At 41.1% G+C, this 15,359-nt stretch overlaps 1 protein-coding gene across 1 annotated transcript; it reads right to left on the bottom strand.

Moving 5' to 3' along the window:
• Nucleotides 1-1,076: 1,076 nt before the first annotated feature.
• Nucleotides 1,077-14,876, bottom strand: nmbr (neuromedin B receptor). The gene is made up of 3 exons (XM_021611982.2): nucleotides 14,389-14,876; nucleotides 8,034-8,379; nucleotides 1,077-3,705 (listed from the first exon to the last, which is right to left on the bottom strand). Exons 1-3 carry the CDS (start codon nucleotides 14,787-14,789, stop codon nucleotides 3,322-3,324), a joined length of 1,131 nt encoding a protein of 376 aa, XP_021467657.2. The 5' UTR covers nucleotides 14,790-14,876; the 3' UTR covers nucleotides 1,077-3,321.
• Between the last annotated feature and the right edge of the window lie 483 nt (nucleotides 14,877-15,359).

Raw genomic sequence — 15,359 nt, forward strand, 5'->3', positions numbered from 1 at the left:
CAGGTGTAACCAGTGTTGTACATATTGTTGATGGATAAACAACTCACAGCACAATTAACACAATTCAGCAGTAAACTTCCTTCTTTCCAGGAGTCTTTATTCGTTGAATACTCCTGAGAGCCTGAAAAAAGTCTAAATCGGCGATTAAAACCGCATCAAATTATGTTGATGTATGTCAGTTTTGTGTATAGAGCACACTTCTGGCAAAACAGAATTCTGTTTTTCCTCACGGATTTTTTCAGTTTTCTGCAATGTTGCAAACTAGCATACGGAAAAACTCTCTGAAACATGGGTCCTTCCTGGTCTGAAAACAGCAACAAACATACTGTAACACTTAGCACCAACTGTTCATGCCATCCGGAATCCTTGGGACGTCCCAACTCTGACATTACCCCACTGAAGTTGACATTTAAAATGGTTATGGTAAGGATTAAGGTTAGGGTTAGGTAAGGGTTAAGGTTAAAGTTAAAGTTAAAGTTAGGGTAAGGGTAAAGGTACGGGTAGGATTTAGTGTAGGGACGTCCTGGATTTGCACTAATCTGCGGGGAGGGTTCTTGAAACGTTTTTGCAATACAACATTTTCCCGACCTCCAAGGGAGGCATGACAACGACGTGATTTTGGAGGTATGGCAACGTGAGACTTCAGGTTTCTATATATTTCCCTCTACTTCTATCAGTGCAGACATACAGTATATTCATGTATCAGGACATCGACCTCCCACCTCCTATGGCTATAAGCCCACCGTGTTTGCACTGGGAATCACCCTATTCAGAAAACGACGAAGGAAATGAAAACAAGATGAACCACTGCGATTTCAAACCAAATCAGGCCTGGTAGATGGAGATAAAGCCCCCTTTAAAAAGAGTGTTTTATTTACAACAAATCCATTATCTCTGCTATGTCTCTCTTGTCTGACTGCATGCGCTCTCTGAAATGATGAAAGACAGGTTGCTCACCTTATCATTGGCATGGTCCTGAATAAATAAGACTAATGCATGTTGGGGAGGAATGTGAAATATGCATACAGACAAACATCTATGGACACCACAGACCCAACAGGCTAAATCTTGTGAGTAGAATTTATTAATTGCATCACATTTATATTATATGTAATAATGTAATAGCAACACAAAGTATATATTTGCATGTCAAATAGCAATATTCCATAAATAATATGTAATTCATAAGCAGAACAAATTTGAATGAAAGCATACATATCATAACATTACAATTGTTCACAGACAATTTCACCTGGCACATTTAACATGACATACTTTCACATTTGTTGTGATGGTATTACATGCTGTGGATATATTATCACACAGACAAACAGCAGGAGCCTTGGAGGATCCCGTTCCAGTTCAACAAACATTGTAAATCCACAGAAATTAGGAGGTGGGCGTAGTATCACATTGCGTTGATAGCGACGAGGTCTTTTATATGATGAAGAATTTCAAACACAAAATTCATTTTTCATTGTACATTGTACATAGTGTTTCAAGGTATCACAAAAGATTAAGGAGTCGAGAACTAGGGTAGAATAACACAGATATATTTCCATGGTACTGAAAAGGGGACAGACGATAGAAAATAGCTTGTAGACTCAGCCATTTACTTTTCTCTGTTGTTACGGACACAGACCTCTTTTCAGTGAGGTACCTGTTGACTTATCACTTGAGATCAGTGTATCAGGAAATGTCACTTAAGGCTGCATTTAGGCAGCCCAATTCTAATCTTTTTCCACATCAGTTCAGCTCTTTTGGCAATAATTGAGCAAAAGACTCAAATTGGGCTGCCTATGTAAATGCAGCCTATTGAACAGATTGATTTGGTTTAAAAAATGTCCGATTTTCTGTTTAAGAGGAAGAGATTTGATTGAGGACGTTAATGTGTAAAGTGTTAGCTGGTTTAATCCAGTAATCATGATCTCCTGAGTGATAAGTGTAATTAAAGATATTATCTGGTACTTTTGTATACTTCTTAGCCAGTAGTTCTAAAAGTAGCACTCAGGAGCCAAAAAGGGTCCCCCCGAATATTGCATACTCCGTCACAAGTGTACAGATATGTGCTACACGTCATTGCTCTCTATCTCTTACTCTACTGTGTGTGCGCGTTGCTAACTGTCACTCAAATGGCAAAGGGCTGAAACTCATTGACTGAACTCAAATTGCTACGGAGCTTGCCCACGTGGGGGTAAATGTAGGAAAATGGAGCCTACAGTTTACAGAAAACAGTCGCTTTCAAATGAGGGATTTCGTGGCTTATTGAGGTCAGACAGTAATTCTGCTCATAGATTATGTATGAATGAACTACACATTGACACATCCAGCCCAAAGGTTTAAAAATACTTACTAGTTTCCAAAGCATGTCTTTAAATGTAATTGACTGTAATTGAGCATGATTAATCATGTTCAGAAAGCACACTATTCTTAGAGCTTATTCCTTTACATGTTCAATGAAGCTATGCTGTGCATGGAATGGTCAAAGTTTGCAAAATAACAACACAATATTATACAAACAATCTACAGCACTGTTGCAGCATTTGAAGTTCAACGTACTGGGACACGTTTTACTTAACAAAACAGCAAACATTGGTGTCACATTGAGCATCTGATGATAAACATTCAAACATAGCACAGGAAATGGCATTATCAAAGTGAATATATATCTCATGAACACATGTGTATGGTGTTTATCATCTAGTGGTCCTGAAATAGTGGCATGCAGGTTCCCATCAACACTTGGTAAATGTTGGTTTCATTTCCAGCATACATTTCCTGTGGTCCCCTCTGTATGCGTTGGCACTTCTATCCACTTTCAGGCAGATGTTTGAGGGAAATAATTACTTAAAGGGACATTATGATTTTTGTTGAAATTACCCTTAACTCCCGTGCCCCCTTGGGAGCCATTATAATGTTGTTTTTAAGTGCATGGACAGATTTCCTGTCGTAAAAGCAATTGCCTGCTCTTTAGGTTTGGAGTCTGGTTAGTATGTGTTACAGACAGCATACAATATATCTATACAAACTCTGTGAAATGATACATGCATCAGATTGACCAAAAAACATGAAAAGTGGAACATTGTGGATACCAGTATTTACGGCAGATTTGTTGACAAACATGTTCAGTTCAATACTTTCAGTTCATATGTGACCATCTCATCTGCAGCAATATGTAGCATTGTGGGAAATGTATAGACAAGGCGGCTTCAAGCCAAGCATTTTCTGTTGAGCACACATGCATGTCCTTTTCAGAATAGTCCACCTTGTAAAGTTTTGCACATTATATTTTTTTCAGTGCCACTCCTACCCCTCCTAAACCTACAGAGAGACCTCCTGCCTGTTGCCATGTCCATTGATGACTGTAGGGGTGGTCTTCTTGATGGAGGTCATTCTTATGGCTGAGGTGCTCTGCAGGTAGCTGGTGTTGCGCTCGTGGTGGGGCTTCTTCTTGCAGTGCAGTGAGCTGTTGAAGTGCCTGCGGAAGCTCTCGCTCAGCAGGTAGAGGGCAAACGGGTTGACACAGGAGCTGGAGAAACTTAACACCCGGGCCAGCAGGGTGATGATGAGGTGGGTCAGGGAGGAGTCGATCTGACGGTAGTTGAAGGAGCGGTACATGTACAAGACGTGGTTGGGGAACCAACAGAGAGCGAAGAGGCCCACGAACACCAGAACAATTTTGGCAAGCCGCTTTCTCGTCTCCATCTTGGAAAAGAAAAAAAAGACATGCAGTGTTTGAAAATACATAGTATATAACATAAAGCCATGTCAATCTTCCAGAAGGATTACAGAATACAAAATACAGAAGGCCTCCCTCCAGAATGACTAGAGAATACAAAATACAGAAGGCCTCCCTCCAGAACGACTAGAGAATACAAAATACAGAAGGCCTCCCTCCAGAACGACTAGAGAATACAAAATACAGAAGGCCTCCCTCCAGAACGACTAGAGAATACAAAATACTGAAGGCTTCCCTCTAGAAGGATTACAGAATACAGTGTGTCCAAATAAATAATAAATAATCAAATGTGTCCAAATCACTCTCTTCTGTATTTTGAATAATAGTGCACAGGCTACAGGCTACAGGCTACAAGTAGTATGGCTATTGTCCTTTAGTATCAATACAGTATGTACCAGACACCAATCAAGTATGAACAAACAAGAGCCACCAGTACTTTAAGTGCCCTGCAGTCAGCACTCTTCAGAAGGGTCAAAGATGTCTGTACTGTCATAACCTTTTATCGTATGAGCAGAAATGTCAAACAAGAAGGTCCAGTCCAATCAACATGTCATCCCATAGAGTGTCTGACAAACAGCACAGATAACAGCTTCTGAGTACTGCTGTCATCCTATTTGAACCATCAGTGAAGTGAACAGGAGATTGAGCTCTGAAACGCAAGACTGGGTTGGTTTTATATCCTGGGTAATTGTCATGATTTAGCTCGCCATTCAATGGCAGCCAGCTGTCAAGACGTGATGCTGACACTCTGCCCACAATCCTTTTAGGTTCCTCAACAAAAACCTGAACAATCCACTAACTTGTCAGCAACTTTTCTTCTGATCAGCACTCTATATCCTGTGTTGAACTGGACTTCAGACATTATTCGGAAATGTATTAGAATCTTAGTCAATAGCAAGCTGTTACGTCTGGTTAGTTAGACAGTAGAGATGGTTTATATTGATATGGAGGTCCAAATGAAATAACTGTGCTTATGATTCGGCCCAGTATCAACAATCTTTCATAGTCAAACATGTCATCCTCTACATTGTTGTTATCACGCCACAATATGTTATTCACTGTTGTATTTGCTGGTCTCTGCAAGAAGTGTGGGGTATGAATTATAAACTATTCCTATTATTAACTTCTCCAGCCGACAAGGAGAGTGTTATGCATGGAACTGTGTGCCGGGGAAAGTTAACAGACTGTAGCCAAGGCCATAGTTCTAAATACAGGAGGCTTAACTAATATTGTCTTGATTATGCTGTCACTGTGTTTTGTGTGTTAGCCTACTTTTGTGTAGAAAGCATGCCAAATGAATTCTTCCAGAGCGATTGTTGCATATCATAACAGCACAATGACACCCCTGGCATAGGGAGATGGTTGGACTGTATGTTTACGGTCATACATATCACGTCTGAAATCATATTTACTAGCAGTGTCTGCCTGGACGGTGTCATTGTTCATATTCAATTGTAAATCTGCAAACACCATTGTAGGGACCATACTCTATTCCAAAGTGATTTAAAATAAATACAGATTAGATGATAATCGGAAAGCCTATTTTCTACGGCCTTTATGGAAAATGTACCGTACAGCAGTTCATCATGTCCAGCACTACCCCAACATCAACATATGTGAAAATACGTGTTTCTTTGTTCTGTAGTAAAAAGTTTCGAGAAAGGTAACTGTTTCCAATGACATCATCAACCAATTAGTAGACAATTAGTAGGCAATGCACACTCACAAATGGTCAAAATCACACGATTCACACCGATGACATCATTGGAAAGACTTATTTTCCTGCATCTTTCTTCTACAAAACAGAAACGCACAATTTTCACACATGTTGATGTTGGGGTGGTGCTGGAGATGATGAATAGGAAGTTGAAAAATTGTGAAGTTTCCCTTTAAGACCACTGTTACTATAGCTTTTCATAAAGCCATGAATAGAAACTGTCTTTCCGAAATGCATGTCTGTTAGACATGATAGATAGGGATTCAACCAATAATGTCTCAAACAATTACCAGAATCATGTGTTTAGGGTCTGCAAATCTCTCTCTCTCTCTCTCTCTCTCTCTCTCTCTCTCTCTCTCTCTCTCCCGTCTTTCATCAGGCTAATGCCACTTGTCATATAATTAGTGTTAAATACCTTTAAATGCCTATCAGTAGAGACAGATGCTATCAGAGTTTTCCTCTAAATGAGACTTGAGCCTCTGCAGCCCAATCCCCCTGGCCCTGTCTAATAGGAGATGTACACAACCACAGCGTCAATAGTCTGTGTTGTTCTTCTATTTTAATTGCTCGCCCAAATGATTAAGTCCTTTAATTTGATTTGAAATACAAATGCACAGAAACAAATCTGGAGACAATAACTTTGATTAGTGGGGATATAGTGCCGGGGATTACTTTGAGGCAGAGACAGTAAAAGCTAATGTGCATTTGAAGGTTCTATGATTTGGTCATCCTCCAGGCTTCTCGTATTTTCATGTGTCGCACAGATTTATACCAGATTCACTGGGTATCTACTGTAGAGGATAGCTGGGTCTCGGGTCTCTTATTGCCTCACAGCTGGGAATAAGACGACACATGGAGGCCTTCCAGCACCACTCATCAATAATGTTTACTATGCATTGCTCATTATTGATAATAGCCTCACATTGGCCAGTGTCAACAAGCACCTACTTGAATATATTATGACTTAGATTCAGGTCAGGTCTGAGTCAGGTTCTCATTGATTGGAAGCTGGGTATGGGTTTTGGTATAGGACTATATATGTTTACTCATGCTCTTGGTTGGGTACTGATCTGGATTTGTCTGATGACTAGTTAGAAGTTCTTAACCTTTTATGAAATATTAAAGCAAAGCAGCGTCCGATTTAATGTTATTTGGTCAATGGACGCTCAAATGAATGTACCTGACCAGATCATTGCTTACATTTAGAATTGACTTCCTCCTTCCCCTGATCTATAATGTATTACCTCTGTAGACAGTAAAGCTCAGGCATCCATGCAACGATCAGTGATACATCTTGACATGGTCCTCCACTTGCCCTTTACAACATTTAAAATATTTACTTGGTGTATTTGACTACAAATGGAAATGTTTGCATTAAAACCCGGAGCCTCTTCACATTAAAACCTGTAACTGGGGTTCCGGGGTTATGTCAAAAATAAAACAAATCCTGTGTAGCGAGAAAACATGCGATACTGTTCAGTTTCGTTGAATTCAAATGTGCACTCTAGCCTAATATGCACTATAACATGCAATAATTTTTTGGTCTTTTTCAGGAAACCTGGTTACTGGATTTCATGTAACAAGCCCCAAGGTTCATGTGACCTACATACAGTGCCTTCGGAAAGTATTCAGACCCATCTGCCTACCCTGACATAAAGGCCTGATTGGTGGAGTGCTGCAGAGATGGTTGTCCTTATGGAAGGTTTTCACATCTTCTCAGAAGAACTCTGGAGTGACCATCAGGTTCTTGGTCACCTCACTGACCAAGGCCTTTCTCCCCTCAGTTTGGCCAGACAGCCATGGTGGTTGGTTGGTGGTTCCAAACTTCTTCCATTTAAGAATGATGGAGGCCACTGCGTTCTTGGGGACCTTCAATACTGCAGAAATTCTTTGGTACCCTTCCCCAGATCTGTGCCTCGACACAATCCTGTCTCAGAGCTCATGGACAATTCCTTCCACCTCATGGCTTGGTTTTTGCATTGACATGCACTGTCAACTGTGTGACCTTATATAGACAGGTGTGTGCCTTTCCAAATTGTGTCCAATCAATTGAATTTAGCACAGGTAGACTAAACTCACGTTGTAGAATCATCTCAGGGATGATCAATGGAAACAGGATGCACCTGAGCTCAATTTCGAGTCTCATAGCAAAGGGTCTGAATACTTATGTAAATACGGTATTTTTTTTATTTGTTTTTTAATACATTTGCAAAAATTTCTAAAAACCTGTTGTCACTATGTTATTATGGGCCATTGTGTTTAGATTGATGAGGGGGACAAATTACTTCATCAATCTTAGAATAAGCCTGTAACGTAATAAAATGTGGAAAAAGTCAAGGGGTCTGAATCCTTCCCGAATGCGATGTATGCTCCCTACACCCGTATTATCAAACAACAGATGTGTTGTACCCTAAAAGCATGGAATGAGATATTCCACATTTCCAATTCAAATGGATCCATCAAGTTACCTAATGTTCTTAATATGCCATTCCTGATAACCATTACTGTAACAGTCAAACCTCATTCGTGGCTTGTTTGATATACAGGCAGTAACAGGATGTTGTTGTTGTTACCTACCTGTCTTTTAGTGTGCTCACTGATCTCCCCAGGCATGTCGTGAGCACTCTTGACCAGCGTCCTGGCGATGTGGTAGTAGTACACAGAGATGATCCACAGGGGAATCAGGAAGTACACCAGGAATATGAGGACAGAGTGGATCTTGGGATGCATCTCGTTGGAGAGGGGATAGGGCACACAGGCGGTGAAGGTCACGTTCTTGTCCTGGATGTGTACTACCTGGGAGAAGATGGCCTCGGGCACCGCCAGCAGGACAGAGATCACCCAGATGGACACAGCTTTCAGACACGTCCAGAACACAGCACTGGATGTCTGGATGTCCATAGGATTCACTATGGCTTTGTACCTGAAAACACAACAACACCAGACCAAAAAATGTAATGCTGCTTCATCTTGGTGTCAAAGGCTACAGCAAAACTCCAGGATCAGGACAGACATGACACTCAGAGGCAGTGATAGACAGATATGATCATTAATTATTTGTTGGTTCGCTGCAACTCACACATTGATAATAGACTCACAAAACCTTTTTCAGACTCTCCAAACCTTTTTCAACCTCAGTGAAGCATTATTGTAGATAAAACTAATTAACGTTAATGGAAAGCCTTTACTGACATTTTCATATTAATAATGAAATTAGATTCAAAGCAGTCTTTTCCATGCAAATGGGATTAAATGGCCAGCTGTCCTTACTGTTCTAATTTCCTTGTCTAAAATCAAATGTCAATTATGTGATTATATTTAATTAATCTAATTAACTTTAGGAGGCTTTGACAAAGACAAGGCATTTCTGAGTCCATGAGTACCGAATAGAAGCTTTCTGGAGTGTTAGAGGGGATATTTTACATACACATGAAAGATCTATGGAGTGCATGATGATTGCACTAGCTAACGAATGAATGTCCTGACCGTAACACACCCAAAATAATGATATCCTTCGATTGAGATCAAGGGTTCCAATAATTGCCCGTAAATTAAATTTGAAAGATTTAACTGAAACAACAATGTGTTTCTGCACTGCTGCCAAAGTGCATCTAAACATTGATATAAACCCAAATGTTTACAAGCTGATCAATAAAACAAATGTATAGGTTAGACTTTGGCCTGATCTCCCATGTAAATCAACACTCAGTGTTATGTGTATAGAATAGCAGAAGTTCAGCTAAGTTAAACAATGGGGAGAAATATAGGAAAGGCGGGTGCAACAGAGGATGTTCGCTCTTTTGGGCATAAAGAGATTTGTTGCTCCAATGCTAGAAGATTTTCCACATCCTGTGTCACTTTCTGACCTTAGTTCCTTTATTATGTCTTTGTGTAGTTTGGTCAGGGCGTGAGTTGGGGTGGGTAGTCTATGTTCTTTTTTCAATGTAGTATTTATGTGTTTGGCCTGGTATGGTTCTCAATCAGAGGCAGGTGTCGTTTGTTGTCTCTCCTCGTCAGAGGAGCAGAGCTGGAGGCAGCGAAAGCTGAGCGGCGGCGATATGAAGAGGTAGCACGGCAAAATGTTTTTGGGGGGGCACATGGGGAGTGTGGCAGAGTCAGGTTGGAGACCTGAGCCCACTCCTCGTGCTTCCCGGAAGAAGCGCAGTACTGGTCAGGCACTGTGTTATGCTGTCAAGCGCACGGTGTCGCCAGTACGTGCTCATAGCCCGGTGGGCTATAGGCCAGCCCCCCGCAAGTGCCATGCGAGAGTGGGCATCCAGCCAGGCCGTGTTGTGCCAGTCCAGTGTGTTTGGTCTCCGGTACGGGTATCCTGCGCCGGCTCTGCGTGCTGTGTCTCCGAGGAGCTGGGAGGGTGCAGTGCGTTCTATGCCTGCGCTCCTCCCATGCCGGGTAAATGTGGGTATTGAGCCTAAGGGAGTGGTATGCACCAGATCTCCAGTGCTCACCCACAGCCTGGTTCAACCTGTGCCTGCACTCTGGATGGTCCGGGCTAAAATGGTGATCCAGCCGGGAGGAGTGGTGCCAAGGCTGCGCACCAGGGCTCCAGTGCTCCTCCACAGCCCGGTCCATCCGGCACCAGGCCTCCTCCAAGCTGCCAGAGCCGCCCATCAGTCAGGAGCTGCCAGAGCCGTCCTTCACTTCGACGCTGCCGGAGTCTCCCATCTATTCGGGGCCCGCTGCAAGGGTCCCCAGTCCGAGGTCGGCGGCGAGGGTCGCCGCTCTAAAGGCGCCACTGAAGCGGGCAAAGACTATGGTGGAGTGGGGTCCACGTCCCGTGCCAGAGCCGCCACCGCGGACAGACGCCCACCCAGACCCTCCCCTATAGGTTCAGGTTTTGCGGCCGGAGTCCGCACCTTTAGGGGGGAGTACTGTCACGTTCTGACCTTAGTTCCTTTATTATGTCTTTGTGTTAGTTTGCTCAGGGCGTGAGTTGGGGTGGGTAGTCTATGTTCCTTTTTATATGTAGTATTTATGTGTTTGGCCTGGTATGGTTCTCAATCAGAGGCAGGTGTCGTTCGTTGTCTCTGATTGAGAATCATACTTAGGTAGCCTGTTTTCCCCATTTTAGTTGTGGGTGATTGTTTTCTGTCTCTGTGTCTTCACCAGACAGAACTGTTTCGTTTTCGTTCGTTCTCCTTGTTATTTTGTTTTTGGTGTTCTATGTTAATAAATATCAACATGGACACGTACCACGCTGCATATTGGTCCGATCCTTCATACTCCTCGTCAGAGGAAGACGAATCTCGTTACATCCTGACTGTTTTCTAACGATATTTCTGCTGTTGAAATGTCTGGTCCGGAGGAGAATCTCGATTGGCAGTTGGAGGTTTGTACACTGCCCTTGACTGTGCTGTTCCAGCAGCCTCGGCTGCCCTCTGCCCGTGTAGAAATCTCCCATAGTCATAGACCACGCTGCCTCAGGCAGCAACAGACAAGCAAAGAAAATGGACACATTGATACCGCACCAGAAAGAAACAAGGATGGGTTATTGTCTGAATTTACATGAACAAACCACAGTAATCCCACTTTATTGTGTTTTCATGCTTGGGAGCATTGCCCAGGTGAGTGCTATCAAGATAAAATGATTTAAGCCCTCACATCGAGTAAGCATACAAATGGCGTATTTTCATTGCTCTTCAGCACAAAATGACATGCTGAATTGGACTAGGGAAACCATAGAGAGAACAGCTGTAGACTGCAATCTCACCATATGGCCCCTAGTGACAGGGATGGCCAAAAGTCATGGTCATCTCCAGTGACAATTGACATAGCAAAACTTTTCCGCCAACTGATAGAGCTCTATATTACGTTCTGTGTCATAAAAAGGGTCATTAGAAAGCACTGTACCATTTTTTGGGACTGCTATAATGCCATGCACAATGGGTATTATTTATATCAGAGAATCCCATGGACTTTAATATGATAATAAAACATTTATACTTTCATATTGATGTCTAGACCTGAGTCAGACCAGGTATTTTCATGACACTAGTTAACTTTTAGCTGAGGTAGGAGCTCTTAATACCAGAAGACAGGTTATTTGTAGGGATATAGTATGGTAACTTGAGAAGGTCGCTGTCTCCAAGCATCAGTGGTCTTGGTGAGGGTATGGGGGGGGGGGATGGTCTGCTAGGTCAAATTAAGGTCCCAAACACAGATTCAGGCATGGTTGCCCTTTTAATCATACACACTCAGACAGTAAATTATGCACTGTGCAGATTATTCTGTATGACTCCTCCTGAATGCCTGATGATAACTGAATACAACTGAACTGGGCTTGCCACCCTCATTCTTTATGGAACACAACATGAAGAGCTTATTTTCAAAACACTATATATACACTAACAGTCAAAGGTTTTACAACACCTACTCATGCACAGTTTTTTCTTTATTTTTACTATTTTCTACATTGACGACATCAAAACTATGAAATTACACATATGGAATCATGTAGTAACCAAAAAAAAAGTATTCAACAAATCAAAATAAATAGCCACCCTTTGCCTTGATGAAAGCTTTGCACACTCTTGGCATTCTCTCAACCAGCTTAACCTGGAATGCTTTTCCAACAGTTTTGAAGGAGTTCCCATATATGCTGAGCACTTGTTGGCTGCTTTTCCTTCACTCTGCGGTCCCGACTCATCCCAAACCATCTCAATTTGTTTGACGTCAGGGGATTGTAGAGGTCAGGATATCTGATGCAGCACTCCATCACTCTCCCTCTTGGTAAAATAGCCCATACACATTGTGGAGGTGTGTTGGGTCATTGTCCTGTTGAAAACAAATGATAGTCCCACTAAGCCTAAACCAGATGGGATGGCATATCACTGCAGAATGCGGTGGTAGCCATACTGGTGAAGTGTGCCTTGAATTCTAAATCAATCACAAAAAGTGTCACAAGCAAAACACCCCGACACGATAACACCCCCTCCTCCATGCTTTACGGTGGGAAATACACATGCAGAGATCATCCATTCACCCACACCGCATCTCACAAAGACACAGCGGTTGGAACCAAAAGTCTCCAATTTGGACTCCAGACCACAGGACAAATTTCCACCTTTTAATGTCCATTGCTCGTGTTTCTTGGACCAAACAAGTCTCTTCTTATTATTGTGCAATTCGACCATGAAGGCCTGATTCACACAGTCTCCTCTGAACAGTTGATGTTGAGATGTGTCTGTTACTTGAACTCTGTGAAGCATTTATTTGGACTGCAATTTCTGAGGCTGGTAACTCTAATGAACTTATCCTTTGCAGTAGAGGTAACTACGGGTCATCCATTCCTGTGGCAGGCCTCATGAGAGCCAGTTTCATCATAGCGCTTGATGATTTTTGCGACTGCTCTTGAAGAAACTTAAAAGGTTCTTGAAATGTTCCATATTGACTGATCTTCATGTCTTAAAGTAATGATGGACTGTCATTTCTTTTTGCTTATTTGAGCTGTTCTTGCCATAATATGGACTTGGTATTTGACCAAACAGGGCTGTCTTCTGTATACACCCTCTACCTTGGCGCAACACAATTAGCTCAAATGCATTAAGAAGGAAAGAAATACCACAAATTCACTTTTAAGAAGGCACACATGTTAATTGAAATGCATTCCAGGTGACTACCTCATGAAGCTGGTTGAGAGAATTCCAAGACTGTGCAAAGCTGTCATCAAGTCAAAGGGTGGCTATTTGAAGAATGTCAAATATAACATAGATGTTTATTTGTTTAACACTTTTCTGGTTACTACATGATTAGATATGTGTTATTTCAAAGCTTTGATGTATCACTTTTATTCTACAATGTTGAAAATAGTTTTAAAAATTTAAAAATTTAAAAAACCTTGAATGAGTAGGTGTTCTAAAACTTTTGACTGGTAGTGTACATTTTCTGAAATGTTTAAAGAACTTCTGAAAGAGATTTTTGTGTTTTTCACTATCTAATCATAGCATGGGGTTGTTTAATGACATACAGGTATTTGCGAGACAAATAAACATGTTTTTTTGCTCAACGCAGTATATCTGCCTAACTCTCAGAGAAATAAGTAGTACTGCTAGGTTTTACACTGTCAAATGTAACAAAAAACTACATTTTTTATAAAGAACTGTACAATTGATATATTTGTGAAATCAATATAAAAATATATTTAAAAAATTATAAATACAGTAATATGAGATATCTATGTAAAACATTAATATTTGACATTTTAGTAATTTAGCAGACACAGAACGACTTAGAGTTAGTGCATTCATCTTAAGATAGCTAGTTGAGACAACCACATATCACAGATACATATTCAGCATATGAACATTCCATTCCAGCTAAAGAATATACAGTATATAGCGTTTGTTAGAAGAAAAAAAACATTTAATACACACCTAAAATCTATGAAGTAATATTTTGCACACACAAGAAGGTACTCATAAGCAATCATTTATGTTGAAAAAACACAACTGTGAAAAATGTGTGGATATAGTGTTTTGGAAATAAACTCAAAATACTCTTATTCTTGTGATTTGACAAATGTACAGTGCCATTTTTGTTCTAATCTCAGCATTCATGCTGCTACTTCCAGGGAAGATAAATGGCCATTCTAACCGTGTCTCTCCAGAATAAAACAATATAACACAAATCAGGCTTATTGAAGTCAATACAACCAGCAGGTGTACACTATTTTATTCCTTTTAAACATTTCTGAGGCCACACTTGGTTTGTCAATCAAAATATCCACAGATTTGTCAGTGACATTTACACAGCATTGAATTATGATAAAACTTGTGTTGTCAATAAAAATAATCATAACAATTGATGAATCATTATGAATTACATATGTTAATTATTCTTAACATTTGCAATTAGGTATACATAACAATAATATTGGCAATAAGATTACTTCCCATTCATCTACTATTGATCTTACCTGTCAGCGCTGAGAGCCGTGAGAGTGAACACTGAGACTCCGACTGAGGTGAGTTGAATGACCGGAATTAGTTTACAAGCCACAACACCGAAGATCCACTCCTCAAAGAAGTATCTGAATGCGTCCACTGGAACACAAGTGACCAAAAGCAAAAGATCCCCAGCTGCCAAACTCGAAATAAATATGTTGGGGACGCTCCTCATTGCACTGTTGGTGATAAAAATCTTAACCAAGGTAATGTTCCCCAACAACCCAATCGTTATGATCAGAATATACACAGTCGGTATGACACATCGTATAATAAAATCAATAGTTTCCCTTCCATCAGGTATCCAATCATCAGTAAAGTTATAAAAGACAGAATGTCCCGTAAAAGATAAGTTATTTAAAATGTCGTCCATTGCTACTCGGGGATTTGTACAATGATCACTGCTGAAATGGCACGGAAGATGTTGACCATCTGCCAAAGCAGGTCTGAGGCGCGGGAGCTGTCCCTCCAACAAAGTGCTGAAACGGCCGGGGTGCTAAAACGCACGACTGAAGCCACACTGACTGGCGCGCAAAAGAAGGAGGCACTTTTTCAACACGCATACAGCACCGATGACGGAAAATTACTCACACCAGTTTTGCATATGATGTGTACCATTGTCAAGGTTACTCACATACTATTTCATAGTGGAAATTTGATTGACTATAAACGGAATCAACTAATAGGTTATACTGGATTTCATTAATTAAACAAGCACCACCAAATACCCATTTCACGTTCAGAAAGCTGTGCTTGAAAACATTTGTGAAGTAGGATGAACTGTTATTTGAGTCTACTAAGGAAAATCCAATGTCATTTTTCGAAACGGAAACCTCTCAAACTGAGCGGGATATTGATCTCCTGCACAGGTATTTCATTGTCAGCCAGCCCTTATCTGTAGGAGCTGTATGATGTCGTTATTTGAGTCACCAGCCGCCAGGGG

The sequence above is a fragment of the Oncorhynchus mykiss genome, chromosome 8 (assembly GCF_013265735.2).
Source record: "Oncorhynchus mykiss isolate Arlee chromosome 8, USDA_OmykA_1.1, whole genome shotgun sequence".
Classification (NCBI taxonomy): domain Eukaryota; kingdom Metazoa; phylum Chordata; class Actinopteri; order Salmoniformes; family Salmonidae; genus Oncorhynchus; species Oncorhynchus mykiss.